Source organism: Aptenodytes forsteri, unplaced genomic scaffold (genome assembly GCF_000699145.1).
Source record: "Aptenodytes forsteri isolate BGI_AS27 unplaced genomic scaffold, ASM69914v1 Scaffold71, whole genome shotgun sequence".
Lineage (NCBI taxonomy): Eukaryota > Metazoa > Chordata > Aves > Sphenisciformes > Spheniscidae > Aptenodytes > Aptenodytes forsteri.
Window position 1 is genome coordinate 2,057,859 of NW_008795923.1, and position 14,747 is coordinate 2,072,605.

The 14,747-nt window shown below is 36.2% G+C and overlaps 1 protein-coding gene across 5 annotated transcripts in view; it reads left to right on the forward strand.

Moving 5' to 3' along the window:
* The first annotated feature begins 2,645 nt into the window (after window positions 1-2,645).
* Window positions 2,646-14,747, forward strand: part of PPP1R12A (protein phosphatase 1 regulatory subunit 12A) — a 77,907-nt gene continuing 65,805 nt past the window's right edge. For all 5 annotated transcript variants that reach the window (XM_009284923.1, XM_009284925.1, XM_009284922.1 and 2 more), the window contains exon 1: window positions 2,646-2,772. In XM_009284923.1, the coding sequence (XP_009283198.1) occupies window positions 2,666-2,772 (107 nt within the window). In that variant the 5' untranslated portion in view covers window positions 2,646-2,665. The remainder of the gene's footprint in view (window positions 2,773-14,747) is intronic.

The following is a 14,747-nucleotide window of genomic DNA, read 5'->3' on the forward strand; positions in this document are numbered from 1 at the left end:
ACATTACACAACTGTCTTCCATTTCATCAACTTCAGCTTCTGTGGCTTCTGTTGTCCCATAATAAAATTGTTAGAACAGTTGTTCGGATTGTATAATCAGTTATGAGGCACATTATTGAAACCTCACAAATGTGATCACTAGTAATGCCAGTACTTTCCCATTTGCATATGCAAGTAAATTTTTTTATTATCTTAATAGTCACTCTTCTATCATCCTAATATATGTAATCTCACAGATTGTTTATCTTTGCTTGTCATGAATGTGCAATCTCTGATAATACATGAGAAGTGTATTTGAGCTCTCCTGATTCTTACCATGTATGGCACAATAAACTGCCCAAATTTGGTCAAATATTTTTAGCCACTTAGTCATATGTCTTTTAATGTGCTGCATATGTAAGCTTTTGATTCACTTAGCAACAGTATTTTTATGAGTATGTCTTGCCAGTTTTTCTTATGTATACTTGAAAAATGGGCAAGGATTGTTCTGTGTTGTGTTCTGTCACAACCAGATGGTCTGGCTTTTTTTTTTTTAATAGTGCTAATCAATTTTAAGATACCCTTTTTTCACAGATCATGAATTTTAGAGGATTTTAAGATATATGAGTATGCAGCATATTGAAATGTAATATTAAAAGATAGATATTTAAAAATGCTTAGGCAATTTCAAAGTTTTCTGATATAAATTTATTTTCCTTGTAATAAATTGGTGAATATTATGCTATACGTAGGATATTTGATGGTCAGGCAAATTGGATATCCAGAAAAAATGGATATATGGCATGTGTGAAATATGGCTAGGTTAATATGTCTGTTAAGTGTAAACATCTGTGTTTCTTGAATTTGTTTTCCTCCTGAACTGAGTTATGATGTCTTGCATTTAGTTCCTTTTCATTTAAGTAACAAAATGCCTTGCAAAGAGAGCAGTTCTTTTCTTTCAGAGCTTGTTACTAGCCTGTCAGCATTGTACACTGATGATAAGTGGAAGAAATTGAAGACAATATGCTTGAGGAATTTGTAGTCTTTATTGTTGGAGTATGTTCATAAATTATTTTATTAAAAGAATTGCTGATTGTAGGGATGGATATGACTAAAAAGATAATTCAGAAAATCCTTTAGGAAGGCAGTTGTCAAGAATACCTGAAAAGGTAGGAAGGTTTATTAATGTTTTCACCCAAGAATGTGGTTTTGTTTTTAATTGAAAAACAGATAATGCAAGCAGTGTACTGCAGTCTAGTTGCAGTCTAGCTGCAAGTTTATGGATGAACAAGTCTAGATGAGACTCGTTGTTAAAACAGTTCTGTGTTACATTCTAAACAAAGCCTTAAGTTCGTACCTAACTAAAGCAAATGGGGTCAATGAGGGATAATTTCTTGCTGGTTTTGTTTGGCTGGTTAAACGGGGCAGCAACACATCTCCCTCATGGTGTAGCTGTTGCCTCAGCACTGCAGAATGGAGGAAAGCTTCGGGATTTGTCTCGGAAGGCACAATTGCTTAAATAAGGAAATCTGAGATTTTTTTCCGTAATAAAGCAGTATATAATTTGCAGTCTTTATTGCTGTAGAAATATTCTGAAAAGTAAAATTTATACCTTAATTGCATTTAATTAGAGGCATAATTCTCTAGAAGGATTTAGGAGCCCAGCAGTAAAAGTTCTCATTTCAGCCTTCTGGTTATGTAGTATTGTTGATTTATTAAGCTAAAAAATTAATACCAGTCTTGTGGGGTCTAGCTGTTTTGAGTCCTTGCTGTCCTGAAATACAGAGGGACTTTTCTCTCTGTTGCTCTGCCCTTTTAAGGGCAGCAGTATGGAAGTTGGCAAGAAGACTCGCTGAGCACCCTGTGAGAAAAATACTCAAACGCAGAGAAGAAAGGCAAAATAGGAGCCAGTCAAGATGGAGATCTGGAGAGCGGCAGTAGTTCTGCATCTGGGCAACACTGTTTGCTTGGTCATTAAAAGATGTGCACAAATGATAATATCTTTGCAATGTGCCAAATTGATACTCAAGTAATTTTATAAACAGCAGTGATTAATAGACTGTTAAAAGATGTATGATGATATATAATATGCTGCAGTAGAAAACAGCAGGGGGGTGTTGAAATGCAACGTAACATCCCCTTCCATACTCCTTAGTCTTGACTGCATTATAATTAAAACCATGTTACAGTATTGTTTTCCAAACTGTTCCCCATCTCTTGGTCACAACAATTATACTTCATGGGGTAGCTGTTTATTGAATTGTAATATCCGCTCAAGTGAGTGAGCTGGGCCTGGGATGGAGCGAGGGCCTGGGGGCTTTATAAAGGGAACCACTGTGTACTGGAGAACAAGGTTGCAGTGGGGATTGTAAATGGCTTCTCAGAAAACTGGAACAAATTTGCCTGAGGAAATCATATTTGTTGGTTTTGTTAAACTCTGTTTGAATTCGTTTATTTAAGGATTTTTTTACAAATCTGTAACACCTGCTGCTTTTCTATCAAATTCTTCCCGTCTTCCTGTCAAACCCCAACAAATAAACCCTACTCCCTCATCAGACCTGGAAGTACTAACCTTTTTTCCTGAAGATGTTGCTTAAAGATGCACAGTATTGTAGAACAGCTTTAATATGAACTTATTTCTTAAATCTTTCTTTCTTTATAGGCTTGTATAGATGATAACGTAGATATGGTGAAATTTCTGGTGGAAAATGGAGCAAATATTAATCAACCAGATAATGAAGGCTGGATACCTCTACATGCAGCTGCTTCCTGTGGATATCTTGATATAGCAGAGTAAGGCTTTTTCCTCTATTTTGAAATACATGTATTTTGCTAATACATTGTTAGAGGGGCACTAGAAGCAGATGGCATTCATAAATTGTCTTTTTAGTTGCCTCTGGGACGTGTAGTGAGAGAGAATGCTTTTATATTGTGTGCTGGTTGTGAAGCATGCTGTGTGCATAACTATTTGTGCATTGCATTTTCTCTTTCTAGCTTTCTTACATTGTATTGTAGGTAGCTGTAAGATGTAAACATTTAAGACTGTTCATGACTGTCAAATGATTTTTTTAAAATTATTTTCTTCTGTAGAAAGGTTGTTGGGGGGGAGGCACGGGGAGAAAGTGCAAGTTTACATTTTATTAGTAGTCTGAAACATTATCCTGGGATAAGGCTATGTGTAGGAGATTAATTTTGCGATTGTATTTGCAGTCTTGAAACTTTTGTTTTTCAGGTGTGGTATAAAGTGGTGACTTTTGCTAATTATTTTGGCTGTGGAGCAAAATCTTACAGTTTAAGTTAGATGCCTGTTATGGTATTAGTTAAAGCTTACTCATTACTAAATTCCAGGAGTGGTTTTGTTGTTATTCTTGAAGCCTGTTGAGGACCACTGAAGATATTCTAAAATCAAATTTTTCCAGAGGTTGTCTGTTTTAACCTGGAGTAATGATTGATTTGAGAAAATGTGTGGCATATGTTGTTCAGCACGCTGTTCTTGCAGTAAAGAAGGTAATACTGCTGTTCTAAAGACCCTTTGGGTAAACACAAACTTCATTAATTCTGCTAAACTCTCAGTGTGATGTCTGATCCAGTGTAAGACTTGGATAAAATAAAAAGTAGTATTTTATCATGTAATTATGTTACTGTACTAATTACAGTGGTGAAAGATGGAAATTGTAAGTTTAGGGGATCGTTTATTGATGTCCTATGAGTTTGAGAGGTTTAATTGCTTGAATCTTAAGGAAAAGGAAAAATCCTGGAGACTCTTGTATATCGTTTTCACTGGGAAAATTTTTTTTGGGTGTTCGTGGAGTGAAGTGCTTTGTATATCCTTTTTATAACTGGGACGCTGTGTGACCGCTAACTTCTGTAATCTGCCTTTCTACACTATGCAGATGTTTGATGCTGTAATCTCCCTTGCATGCACGCTGGAAGTGTTTACTTGTTGGCTATACTATGACAAGAATTTCCCTACAAACTGAGATAATATAAGCCTTTCTTCAGTTTAGTGCAGGTAAAACACCTGCCTGTTTTCCACAATAGGAAAAAGTTGAATAAATGTTCTTCATTTGGCATTGCAGCCTAATGTAGGCAGATGTTCAGGGAAGAAAGAGCGTTGTCCCTTGTCCACAAGACAGTTTTTCACTATTGACTTGTGTATCTGAAATCTATAATACAGCTGAAGACTGTCATCTGTTTTTTATTCTCAGACTGGGACAGGACCTGTCTGCATATTTTCTATAGATACCCTTTAAAGAAATGAGACTATTGGAGTATAATCCTGTGGGATGTGGGATGTCTAAGCTGTTGGAAGAACAGGGTTTCTAAGGTGCAAGGAGTTTTGAAGATAAGCTGTTGAAACAAATTTCCACATATAGCTGAGAAGGATAACCTGACCTGAATGGGGCAATATTTGTATCTGATGAGGCCCATAGAGTTTAGATTTTCTTCAAACTGCTTCTCCAGGAGCTCAGCTTCAAACAATTTACAAAACTGACAGCAGAATTGGCAGCTGAGGTAAAACTGGGGGAAGACGGAAGGATGATACAATAAATTACCAGAGGTTAGAAATTTATTTTTATTTGGCCCATAGTACACGCTGGGTCCAGCATCTGCTTTAGTGAGGATGCATCTTTCTTGGGAAGCATGAGCATTTGTGTGTGTCTGTGGCTGAATCTGCTATGTTTCATTTTTAGCACTAAATTTTCTGGTTCATGGAAGGGAGCTTTCAATTTGGGTAAATTATGGAGCTTATGTATATAGTTCTGAAAAGATTACAACTAATAGCTTGTCATCTTTCTGTCCTATATGATATGGACTAGCATTTTTGTACAGAACATCTTCTATTCATTTCCTATTTTCTTGCAACATGCCAGGGGCAAGAGAGTTAGGGAATGGGTTCTGGTGTTTCCTAACTTTGTTAATGAAGAGCTGGGGAGAGTCTGACCTGTGCTTCCCTTTCTCCTCCTCCTGTGGAACTGCCTGTTGCACAGCTTTTTAGAGCTTCTCAAATTGGAGCCTCAGCAATCTATTTCTGCTTCCTCTGCTGCCATCTTAAGTCTTCTTAGGGCTTCCTTCAGCTGTAAATAGCTGGAATTTATTTCTCTTGAAATAGCACAATCTGTAAAATCCTCCAAATATGCAAATTTAGTTAATATATTGATTTTGTTTACAGTGCTTATATTTTTACAATGCATAAGAAAAATGTGGCATGATAGCATACTTTCATTATTTCAGGTTTTCATGTCTCAAAATCTAAAATTATGTCTAAGAAAGCAACAGAGCTAGGAGATGGAGATATTTTTCTGTTATGAAATGCATTTCTATGTTTAGAATGTAATTTAGGGACTTTCTAGCACTACGTATGTCCTCTGTATGTTGACTATGTTCACCTTTCAACCGTAACATTCTTCACGTACATCACTTTCTAGGCTTAAAAGAGGGGGAAAGAAAGCAGTTCTGTTAACGTTGCATGATAACTCTTGCATAATTCATCACTAGGGTTAGAGTCTATTAAATATGACTGGGATGGGGTGTGTTGGAGTTTGCAGATCTGTTAATAGGATGTGAAACCTTGGTTCTGCTTTCAAAATAAAAAAAAAAGTTTAATCATTACAAACCTTTATAGTATAAACTTGATCATAGTTTTTCTTCTTCTGATGCTCATTTGACTTTCATAGGATTATATTTGGCATGGTTAATGTACTTTCTTACAGAGTAAGAAAGGTTTCTGTTCAGTCTGCTTTTATAATTGGATCAGTACACAAACAATCTCACAGTTCAGCTGTTCTTTCTATGTGTTCCATCCATTCGCTACTAACACCCATTTCCTGTTATGTACAGTAAATAGGAATGACTGGGAGTCACTCCAGGTAAATACAGAATGGTGCCTGCCTATTTGATCAATGCAGGAACCTTCCCATCTCACTGTGCTTTCACTGAACACCTGAGTCATTCTCTCTCTCTCTCTTCCTTGCTCTATAATGTACACGTTCTTGTTAAGTAGCACCTGCTGCTACTCAGATGTTCCTGAGTGAGTGCACCCATGGGCTGGAGATCTGGGAGAAGTGCAGAATTATGTAGGTGGTAGGGAGCTTTTCCGAAAAAACTCTGGATGTCTCTGGGAGTCACCACTTCAGCCACGTTTTGGCGCTGGTCCCATGCTAATTACTAATGGGCTGAGTGAATTTGTGGCATGGCTCCCACTCGTTGGGGTTTATGTTAGTCTTGTAGAAGCCCACTTCAGGTGAAATACAGCAAGAGAACATAGTTTAGTGTGAAATAAAGTGTCAGCTGGTTGCAGGTGGAGAGTTGTGCTGTAAAAGCAAAAACTCTGCCGTGGAGGGCAACTGCTCCTTTTGTTTCTGTTGTTTCTGAGATCTGTAAATGCTGGGAGTGCTTCAGCTTACTGGGAATTCTTTGAATAGTTTAATTTTAGAATTGCCTACTTAAGTTAGTTTATGATCATGTGAATTAGCTTACAAGTAGTTGTAATATGAACATGCTTTAAATTAAAATTCTTCAAAATTGCCAAAACAGGATTTTGTATAGCATGTTCTCTTTTTCTATTCTTCTCCATTTTTTTCGTATACAGAAACCTTTACACAAAGGAGCCTTTTTTTCTCCAGTGTGTTAGTATGAATTAAAAGGCAGCAACAAATGCTTTGAAAAATTATAGTTATGTGGAAACAAACTTTAATACAGGAGGAATTAAACAGAAATTTTGTGTATATTCTTCAAGGTGGTATTTAATGGGTAGGATCCTTAAATTAACCTTTGTAAAACACTTGTAAAACTATTTGGGTGTATATAATGATTTTTTTTTATCTGATCTCTTCTGCAGTTTAAAAGCTTGTCTATTATTTCAGTATCAGGGAATAAACAAACTTCTTTTTAGAATGCAAAAAATGTAATAGAGGAAGAAAAATAGTGCAAAGTGGCATTTAAGAAACAGAATTTTAAAATACTTACTTTTTTATTTCTCTCTGCTTTGTATTGTACCAGATTAATGTAAAATAAATCTGAAATGGTAGAAATTTCTTTTCTGTTCAAGAATTAAAGTTTGTGTTAAAAAAGTATTTTCTTGTGTGCCTAGTTGTGAGTGCGTAGTTGATGTATTTTGAAGCTTGTTTGCAAGTATTTAGAGGCTACGATACCGTTTTACTACTTAAATATGAATGCTTTTTCATTTTCCCCAGAATGAAAGAAGGTGCATCTTCCAGCAAGTGTAAGAAAAGCATTTTTCAAAAATAAATTAGAAGTCAGTGACAGTTACACTTTTGTGCAAAAAACCCGAGGCGGGGTGGGGGGGGAGATGTCTCCTGAGGGCAGAATAGGGTTTGTATACCTTCATGCAGTGGGTACTACATCTGAGTAACAGTTTGCCAAATCTTTCTAGGTTTTAAAGACTGAAGCATATGATTACATGTAGTAAGAAAGAGAATAACTTCTGAAGTTCAGAGCCTCCTCACTCAGTTCATTTAGGAAGAGAATAACAGCTTGACCAACTCTGCTGCTTTAAGACCCAGCTTACCCGCTTTCCTTCTTGCCCAGTTTCCTATGTTGTATCCCCTCTTTCCCTAATATTTAAAGCAGACTTTAAAAGGCTTGTGTGTAACCACTGCCTTGCTGCTGACGCCCATCTGTTTTTCCAGACTCCAGACACCTGAAAGTGAACCCAGCCAAACTAGTTTGCTGAAGCCCCAGCAAACCATTGTCCCAGGATCTCTCTATTTTAGTAACAGTCCATTAAGACTAAATGAGCGATCATTGTCTGGTATACGGAGGAGTGAGAGACAGTCCTGCAAACCTGTAGTTGAATACATAGAAGTTCAGTGATAGGTGGTTTACTTACAGCGCTAATTGCCTTGCGGGGAGTGCTGCGGGTGCTGGGTGGTAGTGATTGCTGCCCGCGGTACAAGGACTGGACCAGTGCTCGTCTGGCAACAGTTAGTAAATGGAATTCAGTGCAGTTTCATAATAAGCTTAATGTGATCTAACTTGAGACTACTGCAGAAATAGGCAGTCGTTCCCTTCTCTCCTTGGTTTTCCCTCCTCCACAGGCTCTTGCCCCCTCTCTTGCATTATCTAATGATCACACAACAATGTGGGAACTATTAGCATAAGACTAGCCTTCAGGGGGTTTGGAGGGTTTATTCTCTTTTGGATCAGTGAGCTGCTCTGGCTTGCCAGCAGCAGTTGGCATAGATATGTGGGTATAAAAAAAAAAGTCTGGACTGCTTTTCAGACATAGCTTGTACCGCTGATCAGAAGCCTGGCTGTGGAGAGCTGCCAGTGCTGAGGTGGAGTCCTCTCCTTCATCTCCTGAACCAGCTGGTACTGTTGAATGTTCTTCTGCGATATCTGAGGGTGGTGGTGCCACAAAATCTATTTCAAAGCAGTTGTTTCTAATCCATTTCTCTCCAAGTTGTAATAACTTGCTAATCTGGAGCTATTACTTACTGGAATGTTTTTAATCTAAACTCTTTTGCCATAACCCATTATAATCCTAGAAGAGCAAGGCATTATTTAGGCAAAGCAGACTGATAAAAACATCAGGGATGGCTCCCATCTCCTTTAGCTTTGTTCCCAATTATGGTTTTAACTAACTGAGTATGAAGTGATGTTATTAGTGATACATTCAGAAATGGATCTTCAGAGGATAATCAGAAGTTTGATTGGTGAATGACAAGATGAAGTTGGTAGTCTGATGTAAACCACATGCAAACTGATTATGCAAACTGTTAGAGATGCCACAATGTGAATGAACGTTTTTGACAGGATTCAAGATGTTACTTTAAATGACACAAGGAAATGTTAACTGGAGGAGTAGAATTAAAAGGAAAAAGGACCAAAGATGAAACTTGATACAACCCACTCAGAAAATGAGAAGAGGACTTCAGAAGGATGTGTTATAAAACAAGCTACGTGACAAAATAAAAGCAGGGAAAGAAGATTTATTCCCAGCCAAAGAAGAACAGCTCTTCTAGAAGAATGACTGACTTCTTACAAGTTGACACTGGTAAAGATATGATGTTTGTTTTGAGAGCTGTGGAAAGGTCACTGCAGGCTTTGGAAGATTGTTTCAGTTAGTTCATTTCTATTTGCTGCCTTGTTTCTTTCTGGAAGAACAAATTGGGAAAAAACGTTAATGGGAGAGAAAATATGCTAGTATGGTAGTCTCTTCCCTCACCCCAAATCAAAGTGCGATGCTCGTTCTTTATCAGCAACATAAAAGTTCCTCCTCCTCCAAACTTGTATTAGATATCTGCAAGGATGAAGTTAAATTCCATTAGAGAAAATAATGGAGAAACTTGGAAAAAATCAGTGAGCTAGTATCAGTTGACATTTTCTTTTTATGAAGATGTACTGTGGCAGTGTACTATTTTCAACATGTTTTTGCTGTATGTATGTACATTCGAAGAATAATGAAACACTAATTAAATTGTTTAGGTTGATGGTGAAATTCCCTTTTTAAAATCATGTCATTATGTGGTAGAGTTTAATCTTTTCTACTGTGTGATCTGATGTTTGGATAAAAACGAGCTGGCAGAAATACACAGTAAGATATGGTTGATGGGTTAGAGGAAATTATAGGACCTAACTGATTTGATACCTGTTTGTTCAACTGAGGGACTCTAGACCTGGTCACTCTAGGATGCACAAAGACAGTGTGTGCGCTATAGCTGCCTTCTTCAGATTGGATTACTGTGTGCGACTCCACTTGAGACCCTAAATATTTGTTAGTAAGTGTATTGCATTTCTGTTCTTCTAAAGGTAAATCTACTAGACTTTTAAGTTCAGAGATATCTTCTTCAGGGACATACGATTTAGTGGGAAGTATCTTTTTTCTTTTAATATGCTTTAGCAGTTCATTGGATCTAATGAAAAGTCAAGGGACTGATGCCCAATGTAAAGCTCAGAGCACTCTAATTTTTGGCTGAAAAAGAATTTGAAAGTGCAGCTCATATCTAGAAAAAACATCCTGCTTTCAGAAGTGATGTGCATAGGAAAGATCTTACTTGTTTATCACCAAGCATTGGTTTTATTGGTATCCTGAGAACAATTTAGAGTAGATATCTTACCTATGAATTCTGAAGTTGAATGTGATACATATGGAAGAGAAGACATATGGAAGAGTGATACATATGGAAGCCTGGGAGCTCGGGTAGACTCCCAAGAGATGTAACACATCAGGTCCTCCCTGGATGATGGCTTGTAACTGCCCGTTGGCTACCGATCTAGGTATGACTGGAACATGGGAGAGCAGCTCTAGATACATGAGCAACCAGGTTTTGAATTGAGCAAGTGCTTGGTAAGTATGGCATACTGTCACTTGTTAAGGCCTCATCAACTAAGTCAAAATTGCTGTTTTAGAGAGAGGCACCAATAGATTCTTCTTAGACTGTTGAATCTGTGGAATTAGTATTTATTCAGTTATCTGATATAAAAATAATTTAATTCACAATAAAGTTGGTTTTGAGTGTTGTTTTCTAGGAGAAAACATGGGTGTGGTGTAGATTGTCACTTCTGTGCATCTCAGTTTTTATTTTCTTTCAGCTTTTACTTGAGTGTTTTTCTCTATTGTGAGTTTGACCCTATTCTGCCACATACAGTAGACTTTCTAATGACACTAAAGCAACTTATGACCTACTTATCCTTTCTTACAGCTGTGTCTTTTGTTGGATATCCCAAACTACGTCATTTCAGTGCAAATGACCTTAATCTGTGTGTATTTTTCTAGTCTTATCCCTGACTGAGGCAGGATAAAAGCTGCTTGAATTCTTCTGAAATCAGTGTAAATATAGTGTGGTGTCTCTAGAGACATAAGGCTGCTGTGCATTGATGAGAGTGAGTTATTTGGATACAATTCAGATACTAAGACACAAAAATGTAGGGTTTATTTAAAAACAACATGTATGACAAGAAAAAAGTATAAAAAAGGAATTACTTGAAACCTCTTGATTACAGGTGAGGTACTGCTTATCAAGTTTGAATAAGGAGTGAGAGTTTCTTTTGAAAGAAATGTGTTTTCAAGGAAGTTCAAAGTGGACTGGACAGGTAAACAACTGCTATGAGTTGCAGATTGCTGATACCTAACAAGGGGTCAGACCGAGTTCAGTACTACTGGGTGATGCTAAAAGCTGCACTGTGATAGTAACGTTGCTTCGTAGAGAGATTTGGTCACTATATTATGGCATAATATAATTATAAACAAGATGAGTTCTGTGACGTAGTGATTATGTCTATGCTAGTATCTGTTAAAGCACAGTAAAAGAATTGACCTTGGTTTAAATTTTTCTGATATAAATGCCAACACATGGCTGTTGGAGGAAAATAAGCATGTTAAGTTAGGTCCATACTCATAACTTCCACTGAAATAGAAAGCAGCAGTTAAAAATCAGAATTTGTGGTGCTACTATAGCCAAATATAGCAATGCTACTCTTGGCACAAGGTAGGAGGGACGGTGAGCTAGTGGTGTGATCACATCTCGTTGGTGAGGAATTAGCTGAGGAAGGTGGGCAGCAGCATGGTTTTCCTTCTTCCTCCTCCTTTTCTGCCTCCATGCTGTTGTTACCTCTTCTTTTCAGCCAGTGTAACTCAATCCCAAGTATTCATCTTGCTGACACTTCCATAAATCACCACAAATGCTGGGAGATTTGCTACAGGAAAGCATCCTGAGCACAGAGGGTGTTGTGAGCTAGAGTTACTGTATGTACTGTGTGTACTCTTCTGCAGCTGCAACAAGGTATTTTTCAAACTCAACCTTCATTTTTGCACTATAGGGTGCACACTTCAAAGTAAAGGAGAGAAACACTTGTTCACAAAGTGCATAGTGAAATTAACATTTGATATACACTTCAAAAATACTTCTTGTTTCGCTTTTTCTTTCCTGCTGAAGTTTTTGCCCTGTATTTATCCTGGCATTACCAGGCTCCAGTTCTTTCTTTTTTTCTTTTTCTTTTTTCTTTTTTCTTTTTTCTTTTTTCTTTTTTTTTTTTTTTTTTTTTCTTTTTTTTTTTTTTTTTTTTTCTTTTTTTTTTTTTTTTTTTTTTCTTTTTTTTTTTTTTTTTTTTTCTTTTTTTTTTTTTTTTTTTTTTCTTTTTTTTTTTTTTTTTTTTTTCTTTTTTTTTTTTTTTTTTTTTCTTTTTTTTTTTTTTTTTTTTTTTTCTTTTTTTTTTTTTTTTTTTTTTTCTTTTTTTTTTTTTTTTTTTTTCTTTTTTTTTTTTTTTTTTTTTCTTTTTTTTTTTTTTTTTTTTTCTTTTTTTTTTTTTTTTTTTTTTTTTCTTTTTTTTTTTTTTTTTTTTTCTTTTTTTTTTTTTTTTTTTTTCTTTTTTTTTTTTTTTTTTTTTCTTTTTTTTTTTTTTTTTTTTTTTCTTTTTTTTTTTTTTTTTTTTTTTCTTTTTTTTTTTTTTTTTTTTTCTTTTTTTTTTTTTTTTTTTTTTTCTTTTTTTTTTTTTTTTTTTTTTCTTTTTTTTTTTTTTTTTTTTTCTTTTTTTTTTTTTTTTTTTTTTTTCTTTTTTTTTTTTTTTTTTTTTCTTTTTTTTTTTTTTTTTTTTTCTTTTTTTTTTTTTTTTTTTTTTCTTTTTTTTTTTTTTTTTTTTTCTTTTTTTTTTTTTTTTTTTTTTTTCTTTTTTTTTTTTTTTTGTAAATAGGTTATAACTTATGTTTCCCTATATAGCTTTCTTCACATTTCCTACTTTCCTCTTCTCAGTCACTGTTTACTTTCACCTAAACATTGCTCTGCCACCTCTCATATGTCTTTCCTCTATATGGATACAGTAAAATATGAAGGCTTAGTTGCTTTTCATATGCTGCAAGTAGGAATTTTTCCTGTTCCATCTTTGCACCATTAATGTTTAGGTGGCTGCCTACGTGCAAATATTTCTAGAGCTTATTGCTGGCTTTTTTCAGAGGTTTCTTGGAACACAGGAGGACTAAGGCTAACCAGATACTGTTATCTACTCTGTTTCTTCTATGCTCCTGCATACCAAAAAGGAAAACAGATGTGATTCTAGTTACTGTGCTTCTTTGGGCCTGCAAGTTGAGGAGTGGAGCCTCCAGTGGAGGCTAGGGACAGCCAGCTATGTGCAGAGCTCAGTGGTGTGTTGGTACATTGTGGAGTGTTGGCTTCATAAACATAAATATGTTTTTCATATAGGTACAATATTTAGAATTGATAGAAAGTGCTGTTTGCTTAGGGGGAATATTTTTTTCTCATCTCTGTGGCATACTACTTTGATAGCTTTGGGAGTATTTGACAATTTTGAAGCAAAGATGTGTGTCTGTCCAAGATGCCTTCCATAACAGCTTCACGAGGGAGAATCAGAAGCTGGATTTGCTGCTATCTGGAGGAGCTCTTGCATATTGAAGGATATAAAAAAGTCTTTTCAAACTGTTCCATAACTTAGAAAAACACGTAGGCCGAAATCTGGATTAGACTGGTGAAAATTGAAAAGAAATGTCCCTTCCCATTTGCTTAAAATCATTTGGCCATTTGTTTCTCAACTTTTTTTTTTTTTTTTAACATCTCTAGCTATCTGAAATTCTCAGCTCTTGTGTTCTGCAAGAGGAAATAATAAATTCACCTCAGATATCTTGTTGATATCAGCTGTCTTAAAATCATCACTCGTATTTCAGGAGAAATAATTATCTAGTTTTGCCAAATAATCCTAATTGGCCTTATTTAACTTGGTGTTTTGTGTAGCTGCTGGCTGATGATACTGCTCATAATGGGATCATTCCTATTTAGAAAGTGCTGCAGCATTTTTTTTCCAAGAGAGAAAGATGTGAGAGAGAATCTTCTGGAATTTGCAAAGAAACATAACCTTAGAAGTGCCTGAGTTTTATCATGATTTGATTTTAATTTAAATGCCATTACAGAAGCCTGTCTTCTTATGTCAGTCTCTATTCAGTTCTAAATGTTTAGAGGCAGAAGGTTGAGGCACAGCAGCGACTGACAGCGTGGGATGGCATTTTGCAGAGTGATTTGATAAGACATCCATATGAGTTTGACTTAATTGTTTTTCAAGTCATTTGATTTATTCTACATCGGTCTTAAAATCATGCAGGAGAAAGTATTCTTGGCCCAATTGAATTTGTACAGTTTTGGTTCCAGTATTGAACATGGAGCCTTCATTTTCTTCTGTAAATCATAGATTCAGGAGAAAAGAGAACTGCAGGAGTATCTCAGCTGTGGAGGAAGGAGGACAAGGGAAATTATCTGCAGATTGTCACTAAAGGCGGCAGGGAGATCCCCCGTTGTGCAGAGCAGGGTGCTGTACAGGGTGCTGCCTGCCCGAGCAAGCAGGGCTCCTCCCTGCCTTGTGAGACCTGCCAGCCACCTGCCCTGTGTTGCACACGTTTTAACGCTCTCCACCAAATGCTTACAAGCATTAAAATACATATTTCAAAAATAGTGTAATTGTGACCTTCTTATCATTACATTTATATGGGCTTTGAAAATGTGTTTAAAAACGAGCGTAGCAGTGTGAGGGTGCATGAGGGAGTATTTGAGGGGCAGCTGGGTACTGGCTGTTCACTCATGGGAGTATGAAAATGTGTTTAAAAACGAGCGTAGCAGTGTGAGGGTGCATGAGGGAGTATTTGAGGGGCAGCTGGGTACTGGCTGTTCACTCATATTCAACTGACTGTACATTTTCCTTGAAACTTGCCCACTGACAAAGGGCATATGTGTACTATGTACCACAACAGAATTTAGGACAATGTTATTCTAATGCTCTTGTATTTGCTTCAAGATTGTATTATT